Source organism: Rutilus rutilus (genome assembly GCF_951802725.1).
Source record: "Rutilus rutilus genome assembly, chromosome: 17".
In the NCBI taxonomy this organism is placed as follows: domain Eukaryota; kingdom Metazoa; phylum Chordata; class Actinopteri; order Cypriniformes; family Leuciscidae; genus Rutilus; species Rutilus rutilus.
In genome coordinates, this window is record NC_140230.1 from 1,724,482 (window position 1) to 1,742,500 (window position 18,019).

General features: G+C 39.2%; 1 protein-coding gene across 1 annotated transcript in view; it reads left to right on the forward strand.

The window, feature by feature from the left end:
* LOC311306992 (uncharacterized protein) overlaps window positions 1–18,019 on the forward strand; it is a 363,786-nt gene that overhangs the window by 198,038 nt on the left and 147,729 nt on the right. Inside the window, exons 6-9 of the mRNA XM_084435673.1 lie at window positions 80–1,804; window positions 4,560–4,631; window positions 5,078–5,251; window positions 14,537–14,710. Of these exons, the coding sequence (XP_084291799.1) occupies window positions 80–1,804; window positions 4,560–4,631; window positions 5,078–5,251; window positions 14,537–14,710 (2,145 nt within the window). The remainder of the gene's footprint in view (window positions 1–79; window positions 1,805–4,559; window positions 4,632–5,077; window positions 5,252–14,536; window positions 14,711–18,019) is intronic.

The following is an 18,019-nucleotide window of genomic DNA, read 5'->3' on the forward strand; positions in this document are numbered from 1 at the left end:
GTGTCCCATAAATAGTTTTGTTATTTATGGCTATTTACTTCTCTGACTTGTCTAATAATGTGGTATTTTAATCTTACAGCAATGACTCTAAACCTGCTGAAGTCCTCAACACATTGAGATCAAATCTGAGACAGAAGTTTGAGTGTTTGTATGAGGGAATATCAAAGCAGGGAAACCCAACACTCCTGAATGAGATCTACACAGAGCTCTACATCACAGAGAGTGAAAGTGGAGAGATCAATAATGAGCATGAGGTGAGACAGATTGAGACACAGTCCAGGAGAGCAGAAACAGAGGACACACCGATCAAATGCAGTGACATCTTTAGACCTTTACCTGGACAAGACAAACCCATCAGAACTGTGCTGACAAAGGGAGTCGCTGGCATTGGGAAAACAGTCTCTGTGCAGAAGTTCATCCTGGACTGGGCTGAAGGGAAAGAGAATCAGGACGTCCAGCTCATATTTCCACTTGCTTTCAGAGAGCTCAACTTGATGAAGGACAAAACACTCAGTCTTTCAGATCTTCTTCATGTCTTTTTCCCTGAAACAAAAGAAATGGAAATATCCAGTGATGAGTATAAAGTGTTGTTCATCTTTGATGGTCTGGATGAGTGTCGTCTGTCTCTGGATTTTCAGAGCGATGTGAGGTTGTGTGATGTGACTGAATCAGCCTCAGTGGACGAGCTGCTGACGAACCTCATTGTGGGGAATCTGCTTCCCTCTGCTCTCATCTGGATCACCTCCAGACCAGCAGCAGCGGATCTCATCCCTTCTGAGTGTGTCCATCGAGTGACAGAGGTACGAGGCTTCAGTGACACACAGAAGGAGGAATACTTCAGGAAGAGAATCAGTAAACAGAGTCTGGCCGACAGGATCATCTCACACCTGAAGTCCTCAAGGAGCCTCTTTATTATGTGCCACATCCCAGTGTTCTGCTGGATCTCAGCCACTGTTCTAGAGGAGATGTTCAGTGAAGCAGAGAGAGGAGAGATTCCCAAAACTCTCACTCAAATGTACACACACTTCTTGCTCATTCAGACCAACATCAAACATGAGAAGGACTATGAGAAGAAAGTGAAAGATGAAGACATGATTGTCAAACTGGGGAAACTGGCTTATCAGCAGCTTGTGAAAGGCAACCTGATCTTCTATGAGGAAGACCTGAGTGAGTGTGGCATTGATGAGACTGAAGCATCAGTTTACTCAGGATTGTGCACTCAGATCTTCAGAGAGGAGTTGGGCTTGTATCAGGGGAAAGTCTTCTGCTTTGTTCATCTGAGCATTCAGGAACATCTAGCAGCTCTATATGTGCATCTCTCCTTTATCAACAATAACATCAATGTGTTTGACCAGATTACCAAACCAGCTAATGGAGACAAAGTTTCCCTATCTGATCTCCATCAGAGAGCTGTGGATGAGGCTTTAGACAGTAAAAATGGGCATCTGGACCTTTTCCTTCGTTTCCTTCTGGGTCTGTCAGTGGAGTCTAATCAGAGTCTCTTACAAGAACTAAAGACACAGACAGCAAACAGCTCTCACAACAATGAGAAAACAGTTGACTATATTAAAGAAAAGATCAGTGAGAATCCCTCTCCAGAGAAATACATCAATCTGTTTCACTGTCTGAATGAACTGGGTGATCTTTCTCTAGTGAACGAAGCTGAACCTCATACGTATGGAGGATTACGTGCTGTGAAACTCTCCTCGTCTCAGTGGTCAGCTTTAGTGTTTGTGTTGTTGTCCTCAGAGAAGACACTGCAGGAGTTTGACCTGAAGAGCTTAACTGGAGACAGAAATGATCAGTAAGTAACACTGAGTGAAATCATTACAGTCTAAAACATTATGAACAAAGAGAAACTAAGAGATCAGAGGTGTTTAAATCACGGGGCACAGATTGATTTCTGGGATATTTTACATAATTTGCGGGTGTTTCTCAAAACGTGGCTGTGTCCTAGTAAGACTGCATATCTCGACTGCCACGTCATCAAGCGCCTCTGAAGGCCGTCTCAGTTTGAAGGATGTTTTGAAGACAGATTTCATTTTGTGTCTTTAATTCAGCTCATTTTGAAGGATGCATCAAGTAGATCCTTCGTGTTCTTCAATCTCCCACAATCCTTTGCACACATTCTAATTCATGTAAAAGAACTGATGGAAAACGAGTCGGCACTGAGTTTATCTGAGTTCATTATGAAATGTAAGACACAGATAATATATTCGGAGATGAAGGCATACATGTTATCTTTTGTATCTGAAATTAATCACTGAACACTAAACTAACAATAATGTAATAATGTAATGTGACCGTGGGGTGGGAACATGTGTGACGTAGCCATGCACACTTACTAGAGCATCTCATTCTAGTGTAAAATGCTGAGGACTCGGGTCTACAAGCCTCAGAAGGACCCGTGTAACTTTATTTACAGTTGAGTGCGCAAGCCTTTCAAAGTAAACTCATTTGAGCGTTGTGTACGCACCGTCTGCGCCATCACTAAAATTGGGCTGCAAGTGGATCCTCCTGATGATGAAGATCACGTCACGTGGACGCTAAAGTAAACTTGATGAAACAGTTAATAGCCTTGATGCCGTTTCTGGTGGCGTTTAGCTCTTCACAGTGGCGTAGCGGATGGGCACAGGGCATATTACATTACTGTTGTTATTGTTATTAGGCTACTTTTATCATTAATATTACAGTTTATTTGCCCAGCAATAATTTCATAGCGCATCACCGCATAACTGACGCGCTGTGAAGATAAAAGATTAGATTAGCTTACTTCTCATTTCAAAGACAACTTGTTGAACACAAAACACTTCTTGATTCATGAAAATATATATTTTTTTCACTAGGAGCCACCAGAGAAGTATTAAGAAAATAAATTAGATTAATGTCTCATCATCATTTTTCTTTATCACCAGTTGCTGGCAAAATGATGGACAATGATTCACATTTTGTGTGTATAATTTCCTGAGACAATAAAACTAAGTAAATTATTAAATAAACAAGTAGGTAAATAAACAAGTAACAAGCAAACAAACTCATGTGCTTAATTTCTACGAATAATTTGCTGATGCAGGTACAAAAATACCCCCCCCCCCCAACTCGGGAGTTAAATGTCTCCATGGTGATAACCATAGCAACAGACAGGACAAACAAATCTGATACGTCCAAATAGTGTTGTAGTGTAAATGCAGACTAATACACCTGCCACAGCAACATTAACAAGAAAAAGAATAAACAAATCTGCGATGGCTGAATACGAGGCTTCTACAATTATAGATCTAAAACAACTTTTTCACAAGTCCTTTATAAAGCAGTGTTTAATTAAAACAATTATTTGAGGGTATTTAGGAAGGTATTGTATTATTTACATATAATATGAATTATTAGGGGCCAAGCACCGAAGGTGCAGAGGCACCTATTGTATCTGTTCCATTTCTTCTTATTATTATTCTTCCGCCATGGGAGTCTATGGCAGCCCATAGAACCGATTGCGGGAAAGTTGTTTTGGTTTGAAATTCTGATAGAGGACAGTCCCAACATTAAATACACCAACTTTGGTGTTTCTAAGTCTTTCCCTCTAGCGCCACCACCTGTCCAAAATTTCACTTTTATTTTGCTAATAACTTTTGAACCGTAAGGCCAATCAACAAAATAATTTTTTCCTCTGATTCCTGAGCTCATGCCGATTCGATTGCACCCTATGACGTCATTTTCCAGCATATAAATATGGCCGCCATTTAGAATTTTCCGAAAAAGCTACTTTTTCGAACTCGTCCTAGACGGTTTGTCCGATTTGCACGTCAAACCGTCAAACCGTTTTCAATAAATGCACGAATACATTTTACGTAGCGCTAGCAAAAACAGTCGTAGGGCTCTATCTCCGCAACGGTTTATCGTATTCAGACCAAACTTGGTACATGTCATCACAGGCATGACCTGAGGCTACATGCTGTGTTTCGGCACAGCGCCACCTACTGGTCCGGAGATATGGAAAATGGCTATTTTTTTCTTATAGCTTTTGAACAGTTTGTCCAAAAATCATAAAATTGGTCTCGTTAGATTCAGGGCAACATGCCGATTCGACTGATATCCAATTTGACCATATCGGCCATTTTGACTGTCGGCCATTTTGAATTTTGTGCTAAAATGCTGTATTTTATGAACGCATGAACGAATTGTTACGAAACTTGGTATTGGTCATCATCACGATGTCCTGAAGGAACCTGAGAAGTTTCGAAACAGCGGCACCTAGTGGTGAATTTTTTTTCCCCAAATGCTTATAACTTTGGGTGTGGTCGACTTATTTTCACAAGACTCATATCATTACACTCCTGAATCATTGCCGAGTCCCACGATACCTAACATGCTAGGTTTTGCCTTACGGTTTGTGTAGCGTTGTGATTTAGCGCTTAAAAACATTTGATCGGTCACTTTCAGCAATGTTGGCATGTCTTGTCGTCTTATTCTGCTTGGCCCCGGTAATGGCTGCTTGCAGCTATATTTATTATTATTATTGTTAGCATGAATAATTAACTTATTTATTTTTTATTTTCAATTAGTGTCACACAGAACACTGGAGATGAAGTTCTCCAGAAGCTGATGCCTGTGGTTACAGCAACTAGATACGCTCAGTAAGTAACACTGAGAACAAGCATCACTGTTAAAACATTATAACAGTTCTTACTTAAACATTATAAATTAATAGTTTAACAAAAAATATGAGTCACACTTCAGCTTTTAAACCCTCCACCTATCTGACCTGATTTGTGATCTACTTAACCTTTTTTATGATATTTGTGTGAGAAATTTATATTCAAATATATGCATTTGTAATGTATGCATTTAAACATTTATATTTAATGTATGTAATGTATTCAATGTATTCCATTTGATCAGTTTCATATATATTTTCTCCATCACATAGAGACATAATCTCTTAGAATAAGTTACATTTACTGATATATTGAATTCATTGTTTAAAAAAAGAGATATTGCACAAATTATAAACACAATTAAGAAAAACAAAGATTTCCGTTTTGATCTGAGAGAGTGAAGAGTGTGTCATTGTTCTCTACAGTTTGAGGGAGTGTGGTATCACAGATGAAGGTTGTGCTGCTCTGGCTTCAGCTCTGAGATCAAACCCCTCACACCTGAGAACACTGGATCTGTCATATAATAAACTAGGAGACTCAGGAGTGAAGCTGTTCTTTGCTGGACTGGAGAATCATCACTGTAAACTGGAGAAACTGAGGTAAGATCATACGTGACTCTCACATGGAACTGTCACTGTGAATTCATAAAGTTTAATCAAAATGCAGGAAAATAACTATTATTTCATTAATTAAAAGCAAAGCTTTTAAAACAACACGATCAAATTCATCAAATTATTCTTACGTCTGTTCATATGATGTAAGAGAATTAATATTTTTATTATTTTTCAGTATGCGCTCAGAAAAAGTGCATCATGTCAGAACAGAATGTGTGAAAAACCTTAAACAGTGAAATTTTTACCCGGCAAAGCTTTAAAGCACGAGCAAATAATGAACATTTGTGATTGCGAATAAGTGCAAAGTCCTGTGAGTGTGTCAGGATTCCATCACCATCTCCTTCCATTCATTCCCTCACTCCGCCCACTCACCTTTTACGCTGTACCGATCCATTCTGCAAATTAAAGCATTTAACTTACCATTCTGTCTGCTTCGTCTATGCCAAACCTGACAGAAGATCAGACCACCATGCAGAATCCATCGGGATCCACGGCCAATTCACCTGTCAATCCGATCACCATTCATCAACCCACCTCTTCAGCTTCACTTCCTCAAGCACCTGTTGCTTCGTTCACTGCCTCAGCGTGTCCCATGGCCCGACCAGCGACATTCTCCGGTGAGGCGGAGGACTGCAGTGGGTTTCTACTTCAGGTATCTTTGTATTTCTCCATGCAAGAACATCAATTCATTAACGATTCAGCTCGTGTTGCTTTCATCATTTCACTATTGTCTGGGCAAGCACTTCAGTGGACACAGTCTCTGTGGAATTCGAATTCGGAAGTCGTCAAATCCCCCTCCGGTTTCATACAACACTTCAAAGAAGTTTTCGATCAAACAGCTGCTGATCTTTCAGTACATGATCAACTCTACAATCTTCGTCAAAGCCAATCTTCCGTGAGTACTTTCTCCTTACGATTCCGCACCTTAGCGGCATCCAGTGGATGGAATGAGGCAGCATTGATCACAACTTTTCGTCATGGTTTGAATCCTAACATTCGTCAGTTGATGATGGTTTATGATGACAGTCTGGGAATTGAGAAATTAATTCAAAAATCCATTCGAGTTTCGCAAAGACTATCAGCCTGTGATTCTCCGACTCCCACTGTATGTCCTCCGCCCACGGTTCCATCAGTCACTCCTCCAGCACCAGAGCCTATGGATCTTGGCTGCGCCCATCTTCCAGCTTCAGAGCATCAACAACGAATTCTTCATAAACTCTGTCTCTATTGTGCATCTGATAATCATCTTCTCAGCACTTGCCCTGTTCGACCTCCATGCCCAGCGGTAAGCACAAATCGCTAAATCGCACCACAGTGCATGTATTAACTTCTCGTATTTGTGTCTCAGCGCAAGCCCTTATTGACTCTGGTTCGGCGGGGAATTTCATCTCCACCCAGCTTCTCCAAAAACTGAACATCCGTTATCCCCTTTCTCTGGTCCCAGCTGCCTTGGAGCAGGTGCGTGGGGCTCGCATATATTTTCTAAACTAGACCTTCGGAGTGCATACAACTTGATCCGTATACGGCATGGAGATGAGTGGAAGACAGCGTTTGTCACCCCATCTGGCCATTATGAATATCAGGTTATGCCCTTCGGGCTGTCAAACGCTCCAGCGGTCTTCCAGGGGTACAAGAACGAAGTGTTCCGTGAGTACCTCAACCGCTTCGTGATTATCTACATTGACGATGTCCTCATCTATTCATCTTCAATTGCTGAACACCATCGTTATGTCATTCAAGTACTAGAGAAACTGAGAGAACACAAGCTTTACCTGAAATTGGAGAAGTGTGAGTTCCATATCACCTCTGTTCAGTTCCTGGGTTACATCATAGATCAGCATGGAATCCAGATGGACCAGAGGAAGGTGGAAACAATCCAAGACTGGCCATTACTTTCTAAGAACTTCAAAGATTCCTCGGTTTTGCAAATTTCTACAGAAGATTCATCAAGAACTACAGTCTCATCAGTGCTCCCCTCACATCTTCATTAAAGAATCGACCCAAGTCTCTGTCCTTGAATCCCACTGCTATCCAAGCCTTCCATTGCCTCAAAGAAGTCTTCACGACAGCACCAATCCTCATCCATCCCAATCCTGAACTTCCCTTCATCGTTGAGGTCGATGCGTCTTCCACTGGGGTTGGAGCGGTGCTGTCACAGCGGCAGGGTGAGCCTCCCAGACTCAATCCATGTGCCTTCTTTTCCTTTTTCGCATCCACAGCCAGTGTTTTGTGAGGTTTTTTGAAAATTCAGAGCCACCGTACAAGCGAACGACAAAATCCAGAATGACGTCTGACAAGTTGATACACTTCGTCTCGCAGCACAAGTACTGTATGAAAAACAAAATGCGGATTACAAAGACACTGAATAAAATATAACCTGTACAGCTGTTCTGTCTGCCCAGCGCTTCTGCCGGCCGCGTGTGTGTGTGTGTGTGTGTGTGTGTCCGTCCATAGACATACTGCCAGTTTCTGTTCAGGATCGACTGGTTCACGGAAATTGGTGGTCTTCTTTTTAATATGTGGCTCCAGTATCGCTAGCAAAGCATCAAACTGTTCCACTGACATTCTGAGGTAAATTTTGAATCGTTTGGGATCATTTCGCAACTCGCAAATAATGGACCCAATATTTCCTCTTTCTTTTTCTCTTTTTAAGAAGAAAGAGGGCAACAAATTCATCCTCACTGCTTGACGAATCCATTTAGTATTTTTTGCGTTTTTTTCCGCAGAGGTTTAATAAATACACATCGGACTCAGTGTGCAAGGTTTCTGTGCGTGACGAATTTTACTGCTGACGAACACGAAAAAACGCATACGAAAATTTCGGACTCAGTGTGCAATGGCCTTTACTCTCCCAGTTCCATTCTGACCATCCTGACTGCCCAGCTCCCAGGGGTTGTGGTCGACCTCGCCGCCGGCAACATCTCTCTTCTTCCCAGCCGTCAGGAGCCGCCTCGGGAGGGGGGGGGGGGGGTGGTTACTGTCAGGATTCCATCACCATCTCCTTCCACTCATTCCCTCACTCCGCCCACTCAGTCATTCACACGCTCATTGTCACCTGATTACTAATCACCGTCACCTGGACCTCATCATCAGTTCACCCATATATACCTTCTACGAACATTCAGTTATTGTCTGATCCCGTCTACACATGATACAGACTCTCTGCCATACTTACCTGTATTTCTACCTACGATCCCAATCTTCTCAGCCAGTCATCATTCCGTCTTCTAAGGAACTCCTTCATCATCTTCTGCAAGAGAAAGAGAGAGAGAGACTTGATTACACTTCAGTTAAGCTATCATCTGATATTCAACTTACTGTTTACTCACCTGTTACGCTGTACCGATCCATTCTGCAAATTAAAGCATTTAACTTACCATTCTGTCTGCTTCATCTATGCCAAACCTGACAGAGTGTAACTCTACCGCTGCGATAACATGTGATGTGAATGTACGTGGAGTTTTACAGTATTGGGACTGAGGCGCCAGAACTGCAGCTGATAGAATGTGCGCTGTAGCGCGATACTACCATATTTCTTCAAAAGCAGATCGTGGGCTGTTTACACCTGGCCACTTCATGCGTTTTCTCAGATCGGATTGCTATCTGATTTATCAAAACGATTCCATTTACACCTGGTCACATAAATGTGTTTTTGCAAAACGGATTTAAATCCGATCTTCAATTCCTGCGCTATATGCAGATTTAATGGAGTGCACGTCAACAAAAGCAACAGATATGAGCTGCATTTTATTGATCATCAGCTAAAATTTCAAAATCAAAATCTTTTACAATTTTTCTATATTTTATTGTGATATATAGTTTTAATTTGTTATATCAGCTTTTATATAATCACTCAAAAAAATGTGTCGGACAAAGTAAAAAAAATTACTTCAACTAAGTAATCGATTTACTTTTACTCAAGTGAGTTTGAACAAATCAGATTTCTATGGTCAGTTAAACCTAAAAATAATCTTTGAACCAAATATGTTTTTTTCATGATTAAATCACAAATTATCACAATCTTTTTGATTAACTTAATTTTTAAAAAAATAAAAAATCCAAATAACTACAGTGTTGTATCACTGTGGTTTCCTCAGGAACAGACTGAAGACTCTGATTATACGCACAAACTCAAGCTTTAATAATAGTACTAGAACAAGCTGACAGGGAAAACACACATAAACACAACGGAGATAGGACAAAGACTGAAGGAAAGGGTGCATCTTATATAGCCAACAGAAACGAGATAATTAATCATACACCGCTGGGACAAATGAACTCGATAGTAACCATAGAAACAAAGAAACAAAGGAGTGGCGGGAAAATAAAAGGAAAACAGGAACCAATCAAAACACAAACTGAAAGTCCAAACATGAACGGACATGTTATCTACAACTACAAGTGACAGTACCCCCCCCTCCCGAAGACGCTTAACGTGTAATTATACGCAATGCGTTCGTAATCTGGGCTCATCTGCTATTCTGTAGGCTACATATGCTTTATTAATAAGGTGTGTAGAGAATTTGATCTTTTAACATGACTGTCTTAGTAAATTAAGCCATGTGAAGCGTTTTTCACGTTATAAGTGTTAATGTCCTGTATTGGGGGCTGCTACTATTTGCTTCAGCTTTTCAAACGTGGAAGTATGATAAAGACATGATAGGCTATAAACATTTTATGTGGATAAAGGCATATTTTGTACATGACTACACATGTCCTTAAAAGGCCTATGTCGTTTTAACGTCATAATATAACATCTCGTTATTACGACATAATTGAGTGGAAAATAATATGTATGTGTCAGCAATGCACCACCGTACAAACTGTCTTGAGATTAGGCTGAACTATTAAGCAGAGACTTCTGAATACATAATACAAATACAGAAACAATAATAGGCTGTTTAAAGTTCTTCCAGTTGTGGTTCAGAATCAGGGTGGACACACTGGAATGTAGAAGCTAAAAACTGCAGTGTAATGCCACAAAAGACAGACACAAAAACCTGTAGTGTAAATGTATGACCACTTTAAAAAAATAAAAGCTTTGACATGACCATTTTGTCGTATTTTTGTGTTAATTTAATTAACCTTTTTATTTCTATTGATTTGATGTTTTGTTGGGAAAATAAATATTAGACAGATTCTTCTAAAAAAGGCAGAAATATATTTCACTGAAATATTACAGATTAAAAAACGAAAGAGAACGTGCTGAGTTTCAGTTCATTGTGGCGCGCTCCAAAGATCTATAAAGGAAACAGAGACATTACGTTTGTTTTCGTTATTTTACAAAATCTGAATATCTTTTGTAAATTTATGAATTATGTCTTGCTTTTATCTGTATGACCATAAATTCACGAGTTCACACTTACATACAATTAGAGGGAGTTTAATCCGTATTATGAGTTATTTAAAATAACTTTTTTATTTTAATATATTTTAAAATGTAATTTATTCCTGTTGTCAGAGCTGAATTTCAGCATCATAACTCCAGTCTTCAGTGTCACATGATCCTTCAGAAATCATTCTAATATGATGATTTGATGCTCAAAAAACATTCATTATTATTATTATCAATGTTGAAAACAGTCGTGTACAATTTTCTTTCAGGATTCTTTGATGAATAGAAAGTTACACTTTACCATATATTCACGTAGAAAAGAGCTGTTTTACATTCGAATAATATTTCACAATATTACTGTAATTTTTTATTTTTAATCAAATAAATGCAGCAGAAGAGACTTATTTTTAAAACCTTAAAGATATTACCGATCCCGAACGTTTGACTGGAAGTGTATATGCATGTATTGCTTTGGAATCATCATTCGTCTCCACAACTGCATAATTACACCAGCAGTTGTCTGTAATATGATGGTGCAGATAAAAACAACTCAGACTTAATACATGAATCCATGAAGTACAGCAGATACCAATCTAACTGGCCATAATAAATACTTCATATCTTAATATACAAGATTGTAAGCACTTACCATTGTCATGTGACTCGATTACATAATTTTCACTTCATTTCATTTCATTTCATTTCATTTCATTTCATTTCATTTCATAAACGTCATTTTGTCTGTATTTGACCATTAAAATGCCACAAAGCAGAACACACTGTCAGGCGGCACAAGAAGCCATTGTGTGAGTGCCAATTTGAGTTCTCATGTGTTTTTAAATCATCAAGCACGTCCCTTCCTTATTGTTCATTTATCCGTGCTTCTTAATCACTCTAAAGTTTCAATAACTTTAAGCAATTCGCTCAAAATGTTTACAAATACATTAAGCTTACACATGTACAGACACACACACACTAGGGCTGGGACGATGCACCAATCTCCTGATTCGATATTTTCACGATACTTTTGTGTTGATACAATATGTATTGCGATTTTTAAGAATTGCGATTGTTTCTATCAAAGGCTGATTTACTCTATTTTAATTGCTACCATAGACATCAGTGTTTATATGAGCAGCGCGAGGGCTTTCAGTGCTTTCAGTCTCACGTCTCTTCCACACGTCAACTTGAAATGGATATTACGACTAGGGATGGGAATTGAAAACCGGTTCCACTCCAGAACCGGTTCTGAGTTTTATGAACCATCGATATTGTATGCCCTCGACGTTAACGATTCCTCGTATCGATGCTCCTGCTCCGAGTCCCAGCCATAGTATATACAGACCTTGAACTCACAACTGTCCCTTTTGTCCTTTATCAGGCACCATAGCGCGGCGTCCTTCGCACATAGACGAAGGATGGAATCATGGAGAGGGAAAGACAATCTAAAGCTTGGCTTTATTTTACTAAACGAGACAAATTATGCCGTTTGTAATAACAGGGTTTTTCCTGCATAGAAATTTTCTTAGTGGCCGCCAAAGTGAGTTTTGTCCCGCCAAAGTCCTATTTGATCGGTGAGTAATGTAGGTGAGCTGCTGCGCTTGTGACAGGGTGCATGTTTAACTGAAAGAACGAGCAGAAAGAGAGAGAGAGAGAGAGCCCCGGTCGTGCACGCGCACTCTCTCTCTCTTCGGAGCCAGGCGAAAGTGTAAACAAGACTTCACCGTCTCCAAACTAAGCGCTGTCTTGCTCTCTCTCCCTTGCACATATTAATCAAAATAAATTGACAAGACGGTAAAAGGTCGGAAGACCAAAGTTTCATGTGGAGCATTCAGAGATTTTTTTTTTCTGAATTACTGGCTGTGAATTGTGCTAAAATACGTTGCCTTATCTTCTCTGAAATGCGTTCCGGACATTCAGCTGACATAAAACCACACTTTAAATAAACAAAAAAACCTATCCAGTGATGTAATGTTTTCTGTGTTGACATAAACCTTGTGGGATGTCCATGTCCTACCCCTAACTGCTGGGATAATCACACAACGCGTATGACACGTCCAATTCGCGAACTAATGACTCCTTTGAACCGATTCATTTTAATGAATGGTTAAAACAACTGGGCTGGGTTTCCCGAAACCTTCTTAACGCTACGTCGTTCTTAAGTTACACCTTAAGCTGTACCTTATCGTTAATATGTGTTTCCCGAAACGTTCTTAGTTAAGTATACCTTCTGTAAGTCATACATTCGGAAGCTTGGTCTGGACCACTCTTAGCTTTACCTTATCACTGTTGCAGGTCTATATGAAAATAATTCTGAAGTTTTAATACACACAGACAGTGTTCATTTAGGCTAATTCAGGTGTTTTCATGCAAAGAATAAAATTGTCAATCACACTGAATTTCAGAATTTTAATTATATTATTATTATAAATTATATTATTAATTTAATAAAAGAGCACTTTTAAAGGCCAGTGAAAGCATAGGGTACTGTCAGTTAAGTCCTATTCGGACACTAATTGTTTCTCATGGGCTCATCCGGTATAATATCAGTGTTTTTTCTGACCCAACCCGCGTAAAAATCCCTGTCCAAATTAGTACCTGTTTTTTGACAAACAGGTCGTGTGGTGATTTAATTGCGTCTGAATCCACACGAGTTTACAAGAAGAGATTCAAAATCCACTGCCGAGCACCGTACGTAAGATGTAAACTTTTATTACTGAAATGCTGGAATGTAATTACAAGAACAATATTACATCGCAGCTCCACCTCAGCGAACAAAAATGGGAAAGAGAAGAAAGCACGTAACATTTTTGAAATGGTTATTATGGCAGCAATATATGATACAATTAAAAAATATGTAGGCTAGGCTATTATAGTTTGGATAATTTTTTATAATATACAATAGTCCTAATAAATGTAATTTCAACTATTTCAGAAGTCCTTCTTTTATAAAGAACAACACTTTCTAGCATAACGCAGTGAAACAGCCCCTGGACAAGAGAATAATTGATTCTCGAGCCATCGATATCAACCAATTCAGCAGCATCGCCACGGACAGCGCCGGGTAACATCGCACCTAAGAAGATATATCTTAAGCAGCTTTCTAAGGTATAGTTCGGGGAACACGCCTAGTAATGGTATACCTTTAGTTAAGTTATACCTTAAGAGTCTTTGTAGCGTGCTAAGAAACAACGTTATCGGGAAACCCAGCCCTGATCTGTCCAACACTGAACTCACGAGACGTCTGAATCGGTGTATAACTAATCGGTAACACTTTACAATAAGGTTGCATTACATAAATTACATAAAAAGTACAGTTTGCTTACTCAAGTGTAAGCTTTAAAACAAAAGTTCCTAAGCTTTTTCCACACAGTGCTATCAGGAATCGGATCGATAAGCAGAATCGTCAGTGGCATTGATATTGATAAAATCTTATCAATTCCCATCCCTAATTACAACACTCATAGATAACGACACATTTCATCCTCTGTTGGAACAAAAGTGGCTAACTTCTGTCAACCTTTTCTATAAGCAAGGTCAAAACTAAAGCAATTTCATTTGAATCAATATTGATTCTGGAATAATAAAATAATTTTATTTTAAAATCGTGAACCAAAAAATTTACATTTCTTTTTAGTCGATTTATTTTCTCCCAGTCCTAACACACACAAGTTCCTTAAAATGTTTACACAAACACACACACACACACACACACACACACACACACACACACACACACAATCACACACGTTGGGTTTCCATGTTTTATGGGGATTTTACATATAAATAATGATTTTATACTGTACAAACTGTATATTGAATCCCCTAATCCTAACTGATGTAATTCAACAACTTGTTTCTAATGAATATTTGTATATATTTAATATCGACAGCATTATGTTAATTATGATCATGTTTATCATTGTTCTCTACAGGTTGTGGAAGTGTGGTGTGACAGATGAAGGTTGTGTTGCTCTGGCTTCAGCTCTGAGATCAAACCCCTCACACCTGAGAGAACTGAATCTGTATGAGAATAAACTAGGAGACTCAGGAGTGAAGCTGCTCTCTGCTGGACTGGCGAATCCTCACTGTAAACTGGAGATACTGGGGTAAGATCATCTCTACCATAAAGACTCAGAGTGAATAAGGATTGATATGTACAGTAGATAGTGTATACAGCATCTTTGGTGTAAGCCCCATCCGGTGGTTCAGTGAGAGATTCCAGCTTGAGCCGTCAGATCCTGCCGGCGGTAGAAGGCAGCGGTGAGGAGTCTTCCTGAAGAGGAACATTTACATCTTACTATATTATTATCTCCCAAAAGAAAGTAAAACTAACAGTTAAATAAACTGGACAAACTACAAACCAGACAAGAGTTGCAGGATTCAGTGAAGAGGTTTTTTTAAATTACAAATGTTTGCTGTAAATCAACTTGCCTTGTAATGCTTGTGCAAACAGACCCTTGTAAAAGCGTGAGCATTGCCTCAAAATGTGTGTGTGCAGCTGAAAAGAGGGAAGTGGTGTGTGTTTCACCTGAACCAGGGCTGTCACCATATCAGGTTTATCACTACATGATTATCATGGCCAAAATAACACACAATAACAATATATCACCATATCTATGGAAATCTTGACAATAATAATAATGCTATCAGTCAAATTCATCTTTTCTTTGTTTATTTTGTGTTATTTTTGAAAAAGAAGAATCACTCCATCACATACAAAAGGAACAATTACACTTAATGCGACCGGTTTGAAATAATGGTAACACTGTATCACAAGTATACAGTAACACAGTGCTTATTAATCTTTTTCAAACTATTTGTTTATAGTTAATGAATAGTATATAATAGTATATAAGCTGTAGTTAATATATTAAGAGACTATATACAAATAGAGAAATCTTTGTTCACTGTAATTAACCAAGTATTATTGTTTAATTAGCTCTTCTGTAAAGAGTTAGATAATGCTTTGTTAACAACGTATTAACCATAAATTGTTGTCACTTTAGATTGGGTCACGGGAAATCAGAAAATGTCATTAAGTGCTTTAATACAGCCTTTATTGGACATTAATTACATTCATATTAAGAGTTAATTAAAATGTTTACAAATACATTAAACACACACACACACACACACACTCACACTCACACACTCACACTCTCTCACACACACACTCTCTTACACTCTCTCTCACACACACACACACACACACACACACACACACACACACACACACACACACTAGGGGCCCTATCTTGCACCCAGCGCAATTGACTTTGTACAGCGACGCATGTATCATTCCTATTTTGCACCCGCGCAAAGCGCGCTTTTCCCTCCACAGAAGCACGTCGGTAAGTTAGGAAATACACTTGCGCTCCCCAGGGCGGTTCAGCGCAAAGAGGAGGCGTGTTCCGGCGCAAACGTTCCTTCATGCTATTTTGCAGGTTTAGAAAACAATTGCGCCACTAACCTGGAAAAAATAGTTTAAAGTCCGTGGCGCGTTGCGCATGTTATTCATATGCTATTTTAAGGGCGCATGCTTGGCCATAATCAATGTAGCGTGTGCACAACACACACACACACACTGTGATTCTCTCATCTACACAGAAGCAGCAGTTTTCATTTTTGCAATTCATACATTATTACATTAGATAGATAGATAGATAGATAGATAGACAATTTATTATAAAAGCATACATCTAGCTTACACATTTACCCAAACTATCATACGCCTTTTTAACCTAAGTTAATTTGGGTGGGTTTCTCCATCCTCAACGTCCCTGACGAGAGCGTTGCTCTCCTTGGCTGTGAACCGCTCCTGGCAAATCCGCCGTTATAATAGGAATCCGCTTTAGAACAAGCGCGCCTGCTCTTAAAGGGAATGTGAGATGTCGCTCTGATTGGTTTATTTACGCCCAAACCACACCTATGAATAATGAAGCTACTTCAGACCAACCCATTTTAGATTTGCGCCTGGCGCAAGAGTCATTTATCCAGCCGGGAAAATAGCAACAGCGCCAAGACCCGCCCACAAAGTTACTTGCGCTTTGCTCTTAGACACTTGCGTTTCAGATCGTTAAAATAGGGCCCTAGGGCTGGATACGATATGTACTGCAATTTTTAAGAATTGCGTTTCTACAATATTGCGATTCGATATTGCAATGTATTTCTTTGTTTCTTTTTTTTACACTAGACTATGGGTAAAAGTTAAATCGTTCACTTATACAGAATGTACATGATGTATAAGATGAGTCATATTTACAAATTCAATTCATCACTTCTTTCTGAGTTATTTCAGAAGCATCATACAGTTCTACCTTCTCTTGAATAAATAATTCAATTACAAATAAATTTTTAACAGTCACTTGTCGCCACCTAGTGGTGGAATAATGTAATCGATAAATGTGTTATTTTAAGCGCCAAGTTTCTATCAAAGGCTGATTTACTCTATTTTGATCACTATCGTAGACATCAGTGTTTATATTTGAACTTTAAACTTTTATCCCAGTACTTCTATTTAAGCTGTTTCATGACAACTCTCTCTGGGTCAGCGGCAGCACCAATACAGCTTTGAATGTTGAGATATGATTTTGTCAAAGGTTTAATAGACAGACGAATGTGAAGAAGATTGTGTGTGTGTTTGAATGGAGATCACAGTATTTTAAAGATGAATCGTGCAGCTCTACTGTCTTATCTCTCTCTCAGCATATGAGCAGCGCTAGGGCTTTCAGTGCTTTCAGGCTCACGTCTCTTCCACACGTCCACTTGAAATGGATATTACGACACTCAACACTCATATGTTCATGTCATCTCATAAAGATTGTATTTACGAGTTGAACGCACATGAACGCCTCCACAATAGCCGCTTTTCCACCGTGGGGCCGAATGGTTCTTATAATGGTAATGAATCCTCAGCCGAACTGTGCTGGTAGAATCCGTGAAGTAAAGTCTCCAGGATTGGTCACTTGTCTGTTGTCTGGCTGCCAGTTTCTCTGTAGCTGGTTAAGCACTCTTTGAGTGAAGTAAACAAAGCAATAATATAATTAAAAGCAATAGCTGATCATTCTCCATAACGCGGTCGCTATTTACATCTCATATCATCAGTAAACTGTCGCGTTACCAAGGCAACGACTGCCATGTTTGCATTACATCCTAAAGAGCGGCTGCTATCAAATCCACAGTGGAGAATGAAGCCGTAACCGTACCAGCTGACCCGGATCGGCACGGAATGGAACGGTTCTGCAATGAGAACCGTTCGGCCCGACAGTGGAAAAGGGGCTAATGTCGTAAATACAAGTGGGAAGCTCTGGATTTTCTATAAACCCTTATCTTATCTTTTTGCCACATATAACAATCATTATCTATAAGCATAGCAATTATTATTCAATAAGAGACAATAAAGAACTACATTTGAA